Source organism: Eutrigla gurnardus, assembly GCF_963514095.1.
Source record: "Eutrigla gurnardus genome assembly, chromosome: 17".
In the NCBI taxonomy this organism is placed as follows: domain Eukaryota; kingdom Metazoa; phylum Chordata; class Actinopteri; order Perciformes; family Triglidae; genus Eutrigla; species Eutrigla gurnardus.
Genome location: NC_139928.1, coordinates 5,918,467 through 5,932,831, shown reverse-complemented (window position 1 = coordinate 5,932,831; position 14,365 = coordinate 5,918,467). Strand labels below are relative to the sequence as shown.

The window sequence follows — 14,365 nt, the reverse complement described above, 5'->3', positions numbered from 1 at the left end:
TTTACTGACGAGGCCGTCAGCATGTAAACATCAACATCAGGGACTCAAGAAAGACAGCAAAGAAGTTCAAGATCTGTGTTTGTCCACTCTGTTGGTGTGTGTCTCACTCCTTCTCAGTGCAAAAGGCCTGGAGGCTGAGTGTGTAATTAAAGCGGTGGTGGAGCTGGAGCGGGGTGGGGGGGGAGGAACACGTCTGCGTTTCCTGTAACAATGACGGGCTGCTTCTTTTGTAGTAGCTGACTGTACCGTGACCCTGCCAGGCACGCAGGGAGGCCGCTGAGAGAGACAGGCCGACAGAGGGATAGCAGCAACAGGGGGAGGGACTGTGTTGGCTCTAATGTGTCAACCACGTGGATCACAGTAATCGTCGCAGCCCCCCCCTCCCCTTCCTATATCCTGGCCCCTCCCCTTCTTGCTCTCTCTTCCTTAGCTATGGCGTCGTCACAGGATTTGGGAGCATGTGTGCAAGCCAGTCTGGAGTGAGTGAAGTTTCTTTTTTTCCCAGTATATTGTGTTGAGCATCTGGAGGCCTGAGTATAAGGAAGCCTGCCAACCAGGCACTTGGTGAAACCCTGAGGTCTGAGAAAGAAGGAAAAAGAGTGGGTCACGGCGAGAGTGTGACTGAGGGATGAACTCTGCCTCCCCCCCTCACCACCTCCACCACCAGATCTAGTTACACTACTGGCCAGCGTCACACATTCTAGATACGTTTCATTATCTCAGGGCTGCTACGCAACCTCTCTCCCCCACTTTCTGTTTCTCATAACCTACAAAAAAAAAAAAAAAAGAAATCGGCTGGCTTGGCAGACTAATGGCTCTGGTTGGGCTTGATTGATTCAGTGAAGTAATCTGCAAATGGAATACATTAGGACGGCGGAGAGGAGAGCAGAGCAGATGACTCAGAGACAGCACAGGCACACTCAGAGGAGCAGTAGAGAATATGGGAATAACGGCAACAGTCGAGACTTTCTGCCATTTCCCACAATTTGTGAACAATCACATTAGAAGAAATGTTGGGCTTTTAAAAATTGAATTTTCAACGCTGCACTTTGTATAAAACCTTGTCTTTTCCCCCCCACCTCACTTCAACCCTCAAACATTATGAACACTGTTCTGCAGTTCTCAGCACTGAAGTTCCATGTTAGGCAGTGCTGGGAAAAACACAAAATGGCTGCCATAGAGAGGAGCTTGGAGCTCCACAGAAAGAACTGCAGCTCTCTCCTTCTCTCCACAGCACAGTTTGCATATCTTCCCCCGTTTTCTCTGCACGTAGAGAAATCGTGTGCTCTTTTTCTACTCTGCTGTAATTGAGAATAACTAACTGTAATTGTCACCGATAATAATTCTGTAACCTCCCTCAAAGCTCATCAAGCATCACACTCCAACTTAGCCAACCCACTGTCCCTCTACTCCTCATGCTTGATCCATGTCCTCTTCATCATTTGCCTTCTAATAATGAGCGTGTTGAATTGCAGAGCCACACAGCATCAATATCACCAGCCTCCCCCTCCTCCTCCTCCTTCCTCTCCTCTCCTCTTGCTGTCCGGCTTGTGCAGTCAGCAGAACAGGCTGGTGCTGTGCAGTATTGAGCCGGGAAAAATCAATGACTGCAGAGTGGGAGTAGGTAGGAGCTTGTGTGTGTGTGTGTGTGTGTGTGTGTGTGTGTGTGTGTGTGTGTGTGTGTGTGTGTGTGTGTGTGTGTGTGTGTGTGTGTGTGTGTGTGTGTGTGTGTGTGTGTGTGTGTGTGTGTGTGTGTGTGTGTGTGTGTGTGTGTGTGTGTGTGTGTGTGTGTGTGCGTGCACTGCTTCTGCCTATGCAGGCTGAGAGATCAGAGCTGTCAGTTGTCAGATATTTAAAGAATGGTAAAGAGCTCGCCCTCTGTGCTGCCTGGCACATGTACATGAAGGTTTTTGTAGATTTGCATTTGAATTTAGATTTTTTTTATTTTTGTGGTAATCACGCATTAAATGCTTTGATGAGATTTTGTCCCAAGACTCAGTAGTTTTTTTGTTATAGTTGTTTTAATGTTAATGAATTGTACAACTGAGTTTCTCTGGTTTTCTCTCCAAGACTTCTAGGAATAAAAACATGCTTTTATTACATAATCCACTTTCGCCATTGAACAAAATAAGCCAGACTTCTCAAACATTAAAAGAGTAAAATAACACTTCGATCCTTGAATGCACTGGCACTTTATTATTCTGTCAGTTGATTCTGAATTCAGTATTCAGTTCAAATCCTTTCATGTCCATTATGAAATCTTTTGTAGGTACTGAGTGAAGATGGTACCCCACTGCTGTGGACAGTTGTGTTGTTTAACACTGAGATGGCCAATGTTTTTTCTCTATAAAAAATCAATACAGTCAGTTGGCAAAATGATCAATCAATTATCAAATCAGAATTGGTCTCATCAAAGAATACGTATAGATGATTACAAATTTGAGGAAGTATTGAATGTCGGTTTTTGGCACGTTTCAGTTTGTGATTTTGGTGTGTTTTTTATTTAGTCTTTGGGTTTAACAGTGCACAAATCAAGAGGCCAAATAAAAAATCTAATTTGTTGAGGGGCGTGTAGGAAGGAGTGAATTTATGGACTTTGAAATGTTGCTGTCCAAGTTTTTTCCCTTCGACATGAATCCATTCTCCTCTAGTATATCACAAATGACTTTATAAACGTTGCCTTGTTTGCAGTCTTTATTTAGCATATTCTTCATGTTCAAATTGCCCCAATAAGCAATGTAGAGTGGCCGTGCAGTGCACATCCAAAAGAATCCTGCCTTGTTGATACTTCTGAGGCCCTTGTGACTGAAGTGTGTATGTCTTGTGCAGCCGCCCACAGTGACCTCCTGCTGAGGTGTGACCCCTGGAATTAACCCATGACCTTTTTGCCCTGTGGTCTGGGTGACTTAGAGGTTGGGAGGCACGACTCTGTGCAGTGATCTTTTAAGCTTTGAGTACGGCAGCAGCTGCTGAGGTGGTCATCGTAGCGGATGGCCCAGGGCCCTCAGACTGAGCCCCTCTGTCAGATGACCGGTCTTGTGATGTCTGAGTAGAGGTGGGTGGTGCTGGTTGGGACGAGGGGGGATATAGGTCATCTGACGATGCTGGCTGCTGGAAAAAAAGATCCCAGCATAGTTGTTCAAGCAAGGAATGTCATGCTGTTTGAACTCCTCTCTACTCCTGAGCATTAAGATTTCACTGCTCCGTGTCGTTCAGTCGTCGTGGCGATGCATCATTTTGACCTGCTTTTACATTTGCAAACGTTAATTGGGTATCAGCCAATGAAACACTTTGGCGTGATTCCCATCCATAAAGCCCTCATGCTGAGATTTATTTTGCATGGTTTGTATCTGCCACATCTCCTATGCAGGTCAGGAAGGCCTGGGTCTGTGCAGCCACCGAAGTGAGAGGAAGAGATGGAGGGAGGGCAGAGGGAGCACGGTGGGGGAGGATTGTTGAGGGGAGGGGGGGGGGGGGTGGATTCTGAATCAGCGTTCTCCTCCTGTCACTCCCTCTGGGGTTTCTCCATCAGGTCACGTCCCAAAAATAGCAACGGGCGCTGTTTCAAGTGCAAAACCGCCGGCTTCGGGGCTGCAGCCAGCCTGCGAGTGTGAGATTTCTATGGGAATAGTTGGCCACCTTCCAGTGAGTGCTTCCCCCCCCCCCCCCCCCCCCCTCCTCCTCCCTCCTATTTTTTTCCCTCCTCCGATGTGACTGGCAGATGAGCTTGCATTTCTGAGCAAGCACATGGGCTCCACGTGAGTGGCCAGTGTGTAAACATTCACCTTCCCACAAATATAATCATCGCCGGCTGCCTTCCTGCCGTCTTTCCTGCCTGACTGTCTTTGTGTCGTAGCCAGCGAGGCTCAATAACAACACCACATGGCACCAGAGTCTGTGCCCAGCACCAATTATTTCAACTGTCTCCTGAGATCACTTGCTTCAAATATTTTTTGCTCCCCACTTTTTCTTTGCAAGCCACACAAACGGTTCTCCTGGCTAAGATGGGTCGTTACCAGCATTATGGGAGTGATGTGGACTATTTTTAAAAATGTGGGAAAAGAAGTCATTGTACCTGAATGTGCGTTTGCACCATAATAGGGCTGGCAGACTTGTGTGAGTGAATGAAAGACGCGCCATGGTGAAGGCAACGATTGCTGAGATGCATCAGTGGTCATTTGGATTTCAACTCATTTCACTTTGACATAACTCTGAAATAAAATACCCTCACCCTCCTCATTCAAGTATGTGCAGGGAAACAAACCCTGAATATGTTTCACATTCCCCCAAATGCAGCACATTTCTTCCACTTGAAGAGTCTGAACCAAGCAGGGCTTCATTTATACCCCTTCTTACAGTTTATCATCGTTTAGTTCCACCTTTTTAATTATTTTTTTTAATAAACAATCAAATTCCATTTCTTTCCATTCTTTTTGAAGCCCACTGATAGAAACCCAAGATGTGTCGAAATATGGGACTAGCTTTTTTTGTCATTAACCCATAATGCTCCTCTTGTTCCAGGACCTGTCGGGCTCCATTGATGACCTGCCGACCGGTACGGAGGGGGCTCTGAGCCCCGGCGTCAGCACCTCAGGGGTATCCAGCAGTCAGGGTGAGCAGAGCAATCCCGCCCAGTCGCCCTTTTCTCCGCACACTTCGCCCCACCTGCCAGGCATACGCGGACCCTCGCCATCACCTGTGGGTTCCCCGGCCAGCGTCACCCCCTCACGCACCGGCCCTCTGTCCCCTGCTGCTGTGCCAGGTAAATACTAAAGAACATTCCCTGAACTACAATATGTAATTGAATTGCATGTAAGTGGTCTTAAATTCTCTTTCTGAACGAAATATAACGTACATGGATGAAGCCAGGCTTATATTCATGCAGAGCCAAGATGACTTTTCAAACACAAACATGGATTATACTGAGATTATTCAATGTAAGATGAAATCAAACACGACCAAGAACACAGGAAATGGGGTCTGAAGGCAGACTTTGTCATAATTGGCGCACAATTACGAAACAAGAACTTGCAAATTTATATATATATGCCCATATATATATAGGGCATATATATATATAAATTTGCAAGTTCTTGTTTCTTTGTTCTTGATTTTTATATATATATATATATATATATATATATATATATATATATATTATATATATATATATATATATATATGATTTTATATGATTTTTTATATATATATATATATATATATATATATGATTTTATATATATATGATTTTATATATATATATATATATATATATATATAAAAAATCATACCTGCAAAAAAAAAAAAAAAAAAAAATTCAATTGTAATGACATCGACTAAAACGTTTTGAGTTGTCGACTAAAACTTTTCAGGATGAAAGTGACAAAAATGAATAAGCATTTTCATCTAAAGTCTAAATCTAAAATAGCTGTCAAGATGAACACTGCTAAAGAGTTGGGTGCTGTGTGAAACATCCAGTAAATGAACAGCAGACAGATTTAGAGTTTTAATCCAACACTTGCTCACTCACAAATACAACGGATCACATTTGTAATTCATGAAGTGACTTGCCAGATGGGAACATTTTCTCCTAACATGATGCTGGTAAACCATCCAGACGGCAGAGAAACAGAAGTTTAGATGCCACCGACAACTCATTGTGGAGAGCAGCCAACAGGACACAGTCATAGTCTTTGTTTTTTTCATTGGCTTATGCTCTTTTGATGGCCAATATTTCCAAGTGCTTTTTTTTGAGTTGCTGAACCCATGTGTTGCTGCTGCCCTGCAGGTAATCAGATGCCTCCGCGGCCGCCCAGTGTCCAGTCCGACTCCATCATGCACTCTTCCATGAACCAGTCAGCCATGGGCCAGGACAGGGGTGAGTGTTGAGACATGGTTCAAATCGTTTACGAGGTGTCTTTTAAAAAAAAAAAAACCTAAGCCCTCCTCTGCTCAGTGGCCAAGAAATATGCAAGAATGTGTGCCAAGTTCTCAGCAGCTTGTAGGTGTGATTGTTTGCATTTGTAAACATTCCCCAGGCTGCATCAAAAAAGAATGTGCTAATAGTCTACTTGCCAGGTCAAATGAGGGTAACAGCAGACAGACACACTCTACTTCTTTGTGTTTATGAGGAAGTAATGAGCCAGGTTCTTTACACAGGGACATGATGTGCTACGGGGCTGTGCGTTTAATCATATACAGAGATTTTTAAAGGGGAAGTTCGGCCCCTTTCATGTGGATGTCCAATCGGTGTTGATCGCAAATATGTATTGACAGAGAAAACTGATTTCTCCTGCTCTCTGAACCGTGCCTGCAGTGCCTCCATGCATTGCATGCAATCTTTTGTCCGATGTCCCCTTTTTTTATGCGTCAGTCAGTCCAATCAGCTGAGAAACAAGACACAGAAAACTTCTGTTGGTCTTAAGGAGCGAATGTACAAACCGCAAACTCAACTTCAAGTTCATCTGATAACGTTAACAGCTGCTATTAAAGTGAGCTATGGGCTATGACACATGTGCATTGTAACCAGAGCTGCCATGTTGGAGGGTTACACTAGGCGGCGCTACAATTAAAGGGATTGTGTCTGCTCAGGTGGTCTTTCAGTTCATTTGGCCTGACAGAACATTTTATTAGACTGGAGTCTTATTGTTCATTAGAATTAATTTAAGGGAGTTTTTTGAAAAGCAAATCCCCAAGTCTCCTCTCTCACAGCGCATAAGTCTACTAACGACGTGCAGTTTAATTTAATGATAGGGTCCATGTTCCTCATGTCTTTGTTTTTTATAAAATATATTCTGGCCAAAGGCCAACTCAGTGAAATGAATCAATCGTTTGCATGTTCTATGATTGCACCATCTATTCTGCAGAGGCCAGGTTTTACTGTGCATGTGTTGACTCCGTATGGCGCTGTGTCTTCTCTATTTTAGCCTCCTTGGAGAAATCCAAGCTAAGTAGTCTGTAGTTCATCCTTTTTACGCCACTGTCACGTCAAATTATGGTCCCTGCATGTGGGAAGTACAACAGATTTTGCAGCTACAAACTCAGTCTTCTGGGTCAATATAGCATGCGCTGAGGAACTTATGCTACATTTACCATCAACACTGATTGGATATCCACATAGAACGTGCTAAATTGCCCCTTTTATGAATGAAGAATTATGTATCTAATGATTTCCCCTCCCAAATCCTCTCCAGTGTACATGCGTAACCCTCAGATGCCTCCGTACGGGTCCCCTGGACAACCTGGCTCTGCCTTATCTCCACGCCAGTCTTCGGGAGGCCAGATGCACGCTGGGATGGGACCATATCCCCAGAACAACTCCATGGGGAACTACGGGCCTCAGGGGGGCCAGTATGGTCCACAAGGTGAGGCCTCGGGGGAAACGTGTTGGCGGTGGTGCTTTAAAAGGCTCTCTCCACTGTTTTTGTTAAATCCTAAACATAATAAGAATGGGTTAACAGTTGTCGTCCTGCGCCCATCACAGATACGTAGACAGCCCAGGTTTTTAAAAAGGCTTTGAAGTTTGCTCTCACTTCATATATGTATGAAATCATATCCCTTCGCTTTGAAGTCTCACATGGTTTCTGTGGGCTTTGAAGAAGTTCTGCTATGAGTCATTGCAGCAAACAGTGCGGGCCAGATAAAGCCTGCTTCATTAGGCTACTTGTCAGAACAGGCAGCACCAAGGTAAATTTAGAGCTGGACTGCTGAAACTCTTTATCTTGTCAGGGAGACATGAGCAGAAACCCTCACGGCGTTAATAAACACCATAGGATGGCATGCATTGATGATTGTGGGTCCCAGGCTAAAATCTGCATTCCTGTCTGTCTGTGATCCTTCCAGGTTACCCCAGGCAACCCGGCTACACAGGGATGCCCAATGCCAACTACCCTACAGGTCCTGGCATGAGTGGCTCCATGAACCCGATGCCTGGTCAGGGCAGCGGGGCTCCGTATGGAAGCATGCCGCCTGGCAGAATAGGCCCGGGGCAGATGGGTGCTCGGCCCTTTGGACCTGGGATGGCCTCAAACATGGCCGGCATGCCTCCTCAGGTGGCGTCCGGGATGTGTCCCCCTCCAGGCATGAACAGGAAGGACGGTGGCCCCGCCATGCACCATGGACCCACAAACTCCATACACAACAGGTGGGTGCTTATAACTGCTGGCTGCATTAGTTCAATGTTGAATGTCATTATGACACCTTGCATTAAGACTCTCGAGTCTGAAAAGATTTGTATTTTGTTCAATTTTGTCATATTTTAGCTGAATGTGTATCTGTGTGCTTGGTGGTTATGTGACCCTGAAAAGTGATTGATTCTTCCCACGTGCAAGCCGGTCTTTAGTGCGTTTTATTGAGTGTCCCGCAGAGTAGATGGCAGTAGACCAAGCCCAAGCAGGAGATGGTCTCTGAGATCTGTGAATCACATCTTTCCCCAGCAAAGGTGCCAGATCGGCCTACAAACAGACACTCGTGGGCTTGGCAATTGCTGGAGTCATATGACGTATATTGATGTTTCCTAGTGAATAAACTAAACCCAGCAAACGCATGATTCACATCTTCAGATTTGTTAGACTCAAACAGAAAGGATGATGATTATGACATTTCCAGGTGTTTCTTTAAGTCAGTTTTTCCTCAAGTGTTCTCTAAGCAAGCCTTCTCTTCTCTAGGCCTCCTGGCTACCCTAACATGTCCCAGGGCATGATGGGAACCAGCTCTCCATACGGCCCTGGCATGAACAGCATGCATGGTATGATGAACCAGGGAGGGCCAGGCCAGGCCCAGGCCCAGGCCCATACCCAATGGGAGCAAATATGGCCAACAACACTCCTGGTGAGTAAAAAGCAACACCAAAGTCATGATCAAGCTGTATTACTACTGTGGCAATAGAAGACTGCTACAGACTGGTAATCTTTTGTTTTTCACCCTCCTCCTAATGCCTTCTGATTAGGAATCCCTCCCAGCTCAGAGTTTGGCATGGAAAAAGTGAACCCTACCCAGAAGATAAACAACAAAGTGGAGGGGACTCCCAAGCCTGAATCCAAAAAGGTAAAAGTTCTAAATCCATAATAATCCATAAATTATCCATTCCAGTTCCAGTTTTTTTTTTCCAATCTCACAAGTACCTCGTATCATCTGTCCTGTAGAAGTCAAGCTCTTCCACCATCACTAATGAGAAGATCACTCGTCTGTACGAGCTTGGCCCAGAGCCAGAGAGGAAGATTGGGTGGATAGATTCCTGGCCTTCGCTGAGGAGAAGGCCATGGGCATGAACAACCTGCCGGCAGTGGGACGCAAGCCTCTCGATCTCTTCAGGCTCTACGTGTCTGTCAAAGAGATTGGCGGCCTTACCCAGGTACGCCTGGATTTGATGTGGCTATCGCAGATTAAAACAGACAGCATTGTAATTCCTATAAGACCGTTGTGTGCAGCTTTTCTGAGCCTACTCCTTCCTCCTGTCGCCCACCAGGTGAACAAGAACAAGAAGTGGAGGGAGCTGGCCACCAACCTGAACGTGGGCACGTCGAGCAGCGCAGCCAGTTCGCTTAAGAAACAGTACATCCAGTGTTTGTACGCCTTCGAGTGCAAGATCGAGCGTGGCGAGGACCCGCCCCCGGACTTCTTCAACACGGACAACAAAAAGAACCAGCCGAAGGTCCAGCCTCCCAGCCCAGGTGAGCACTGGCTTCCTAACCCCCCCCCCCCCCCCCCCCCCCCCCTTGAGTTAAATCACACGAATGAATGAAAGCTTATTTCATTTCTCCCCTCTCTCCCTTGGGTGCAGTTTGGTTCACATCACATCGTCATTGCTCCATTTCCTCACATAGTCTGCCCTATAAACTATTGTATTTTATTATACCCTATTAATTTCAGTGTTAAAAGCCGATCTTAGATTGTTGCAAGTCATCTTCTGTACGCGGCTGCCACCCTCCATGAATCACTGCTATTTTGGTGTAGATTGGAGGAGTTGTAAATGACGGCAGTGTAGATGTAAGTCACAGAAGTGCACCGCATTCTGTGGACATTTCCACGAACACATCTCCTGGGGGAATACTCCTTGGCATTTGCACAGGACATGACAAAAGACTTGTCCTTTCAGACTTTCCCCCATTGTTTTTTTTGTGTGCAGATTCCACCAAGCATGCCATGTCTTTCAATGTACTCCGAATATTGGGTAAAAGTCAGTGTGTAAACTGGCTGTCAATCAGAGGTTAACGGGGGGTGCAGTGTGTGTGTGTGGGGGGGGATGGTTACATGACGATGTGTCGCCTGGTTTGTTTTGGAGGGAATCCGGTTTTAGCTGCCAGGAGCAACCACACCAGGAGCGACCACGTGCTGCTTCAGTCTGGCCGAGACCCATGCTGTCAGACACGGGGCACTGAGTCAGCACCGGGGTGTTGTTACAGGAGACATCAGGGTGCTTGTCAGCTGGCATCAGCCCTCTAGTTAGTACGAAGGAAGAGTTGGGGAGGGGAGGGGGTGCGGCGGTGTGGGGCGGAAGGTGATTTGGTGATAGTGATGCCCTGCCAGTGACGTGTCCTCGCTGCCTGGTGCCTGGCCTAGGGCTACAGAGGCAAGGCAACACTCCCTGGAGATTAGTACTGAGCCAGAAATGATGAATGGGGCGAAGAGGCTTGAATGTGTGTATGTGTGTGCATAAAAGTCATGCGATTCTCTCTCTCTCTCTCTCTCTCTCTCTCTCTCTCTCTCTCTCTCTCTCTCTGTTTCTACCATGCTTTTTTTCCCATCCTCACGAGATCCTCCCCCTCCCCTTTCCTCCCTTCATCTTTAGTAGAGGGAAATCCCTGCCCAGAGGGAGGAGGGGGGGCAGGCAGGGGAGCTGGTGTGTGTGGGTGTGTGTGTGTTACAGAGGCGGGAGGGTGATGTGAGAAAATGTGAATAAATGTGACCTGCCAGTGACCCCAGTGTTGTGTGTGTAAATGTGTGTGTGTGCCAGTTTCATGAATGGGAACCTGTGAGTCATCAGATTGGCGTGCTAATAGTGAAAGTCCTGAGCTGAAGTTAAGGATGAGTGCTACTATGTCACTCGCACACGCGCGCACACACATGCACGCCAGCCACTCACTCCCATGCACACACACACACACACAACTTGCTGTTGTCTCCTATCACTACAGGTCAGGCAGTAATCTGTAAGAGCCAGGGTTTAGGTCATTGTTTCCTGGTGACTCCAAGAGCCCGCCGGTGGATGAGTAGGAGGGTGATGGAAGCAGTGGTGGGTGGGGTGCGGTTTGGCATGCTGTGACGAGCTGGAAGATTCAACATTTTCGCTGGCTGTGCACTCAAAAGCCAGTCAGCTTGACACAAACTGTGTTCCTCTTTGCAGCGCTCAGGAATTTCTTAATGGGATTTAGGATTGCCAAAAGCAGCATGTGTTCCTGAAAGCCACAGCAGTCCTCAGCCTATCCACAAGACTATCCCACCTCACTATCAACTATCCACTCTCGCCTTTAGCCCTGGACTAAAGGGAGGAGGAGGGGGACTTTTGTCGTTTACAAGCACTGAGTGTGTATATCCTTGTTTTGCAGCTGGTTCTGGATCCCTGCAAGGACCCCAGACTCCACAGTCCACCAGTAGTTCGATGGCAGAAGGAGGAGACCTGAAGCCCCCAACCCCAGCCTCCACGCCGCACACGCAAATGCCTCCAATGCCTGGCGTCAGGTACAAGTTAGAAGCAACGATATCATGGTTCTATGACTTTAATAATATCAGGAAATATAACAATAAAATGAAGGGTTCTCCGTGGCAAAATTGGATCACTGCAGCAGGAAATGGAATACAACAAGCAAGAAAAAGTTCTGTAATGATAGGTCATGTTAAAATTTAGATACATAACCAACCCGCTTGTGGTGTATAATGGCGAAATACTATTGTTTAAATTATGTATTTGGCGTGTGGAAGGATAAAACAAAAACATTTCACATCAAAGTACCACAACATTTTTAATAATATGTATCTGAAGCAAAGAAAATGTCAATAACGAGCCATCTGCCCTCCTGTAGGAGTAGCGTTAATCTGCAGGATCCCTTTGCTGATGGCGGAGACCCAGCATTTTCCAGAAGAAACGCCTTGACTCCCAATTCACAGGGCTACCAGCCTGGCATGGGCGGCCCAGAGATGATAGCTCGAATGGGTCCCTACGAATCCAACAAGGACCCATTCGGTGGCATGAGGAAAGGTGAGCGACGGCAAAACCAGCAAATCTGATGCTGAGTTGTGTCAGATGAAAAACTAACAACAATCTTTGTTTCTTTCTTTCTTAAGCTGGAGAGCAGTTCATGCAACCAGGTCCCAACAGCGGGATGGGAGAACAGTATAACCGAGGCCCGCCAGGCCCTATGGGGAACATGCAGATGGGCCAGAGGCAACAGTATCCCTACGGATACGATAGAAGGTAAACATTATTCTCGATCTGTAAAACATAAAACGTTTACAAAGAGCTTGACAAGACTAGGATCAGGCATGTACCCATTCAGTGTCCTTTTTGTATACAAGTGAACTCAACTGATGAGTGAGTGTTGTTGCGTTTATAGACAGGAGCCAGGCATGGGGCCTGAGGGAACTATGGGACCAGGAGCTCCTCAGCCCAACATGATGCCTTCTGGAGCGGACACAGGGATGTACTCGCCCAGCCGACCTCCACCACAGCAACGGTCAGTACCAGTCAGTTCTTAGACCGGTCCGTATTAAAGAAAAATACAGTTGTGTCAAGGTATTTCACTAGTGAGCTCATTTTAAAGACTGTTGTTGTCATACTAAAACTGTTGGTGGATTTACTGTGAAAAAAAGTGAAATGTAATGGTGTGAACTTTTGTTATTGTTTTCAGGCATGAATCTTATACCAATCAGTACCCTGGCCAAGGAGCTCCCCCTGGTGGCCCCTACCCAAATCAACAGCCAGGAATGTATCCACAGCAGCAACCGGTAAGAACATTTTGTTCAACGTTTGTAGTACTCCTGTTTCAACTTGGTTCTTATTTTCTTTTACTATATATATGTTATTTGAGGCTACATCTGTGCTGGCATACTGTTGAATAAACAGATGCAAGCCATAAATATGCTATTTTGTATAAGCATACTCAATTGTTAAATTTAATGCTGAATGTTGTCTTTTGACAGAACTACAAGCGATCCGTGGAAGGAGGGTATGGCCCTCCGGCCAAGCGGCATGAGGGAGAAATGTACAATGTCCCCTACAGCGGCCAACAGCAACCAGGACCCCAGTCCGCGGGGCCCCAGACCCAACAGGACATGTATAACCAGTATAATGCATACCCTGGAGGGGACCGCAGACCACCAGGCCCACAGAACCAGTTCCCTTTTCCCTTTGGCCGGGACCGAGTACCGTCATCAGCAGGTCCCAACTCCCAGTCTCCGATGCCTCCCCAAATGATGGCAAGCCCTATGCCTTCGGGACCTGACGGCCCCCAGGGTCCAATGTGGCAGGGCCGCAATGAGATGGGCTATCCCAACTATCCCAACCGACAGGGACCGCCTGTACCAGGCCAGGGCCCTGGCTACCACGGCATGAACCGCTCAGAGGAGATGATGCCGTCAGACCAACGCATGAACCACGAGGGTCAGTGGCCTGGCCACGTCAACCAGCGGCAGCCGCCGTTTGGCCCCGGTGGTTCTGGACCTCCCATGACCAGACCCCTGCCATCCACCTACCAGACTTCCCAGAACCACATTCCTCAGGTGTCAAGTCCAACACCAATGCCTCGGCCCATGGAAAGCAGGACGTCACCCAGCAAGTCCCCTTACATGCATCCGGGCATTAAGGTGCAGAAAGCTGGACCGCCAGTACCCGCCTCCCACATTGGCCAGGCCCCTGTGCAGCAACCTATGATCAGACGAGATGTGGCCTTCCCTCCTGGCTCTGTGGAGGCCTCCAATCCCCATCTTAAGCCCCGCAGACGGCTCACCATGAAAGACATTGGTACAGAACCTTTGTTTTATGCCTCACTCAGTATTTACATGAGATATGAATATGATAAAGTGTTCGGTGCATGACACGGACTAGATCACATCATTTTACAGAAGTACTAAAATGTTAGACTCAAAGCAGCTAATTGAGAACAGCGTGATGGATAACCCGAAAGTCGAATGGTCTGTTTGATATATAACTGAGAACTGATGACCTGAATTTTCCACGTCAGGCTCGCTCCCTGTCTGTTGGAAAGCTTGTTTTGAATTGTGGAACAGTTAATAGCTGCTTATTTGGAATAGGTGACATGAGTAATTCTAAGTTGCCAGTAAAATGCCAATCCTCAATCAGAGGCTCACTGATCCTATGGTACAGATCAGTGAGCCTCTTCCTGTCGTTCACAGCTGTGATAACTGATCG

The 14,365-nt window shown here is 46.8% G+C and overlaps 1 protein-coding gene across 1 annotated transcript in view; it reads left to right on the top strand.

Annotated features, from left to right (window-relative positions):
* Positions 1–14,365, top strand: part of arid1ab (AT-rich interactive domain 1Ab) — a 49,112-nt gene that overhangs the window by 31,048 nt on the left and 3,699 nt on the right. The window contains 16 exon segments of the mRNA XM_084031348.1: positions 4,522–4,762; positions 5,789–5,878; positions 7,194–7,364; positions 7,843–8,143; positions 8,667–8,787; positions 8,790–8,829; positions 8,948–9,045; positions 9,144–9,216; positions 9,219–9,352; positions 9,467–9,671; positions 11,547–11,679; positions 12,021–12,196; positions 12,283–12,412; positions 12,552–12,671; positions 12,846–12,942; positions 13,138–13,957. Coding sequence (XP_083887474.1) covers positions 4,522–4,762; positions 5,789–5,878; positions 7,194–7,364; positions 7,843–8,143; positions 8,667–8,787; positions 8,790–8,829; positions 8,948–9,045; positions 9,144–9,216; positions 9,219–9,352; positions 9,467–9,671; positions 11,547–11,679; positions 12,021–12,196; positions 12,283–12,412; positions 12,552–12,671; positions 12,846–12,942; positions 13,138–13,957 — 2,950 coding nt within the window.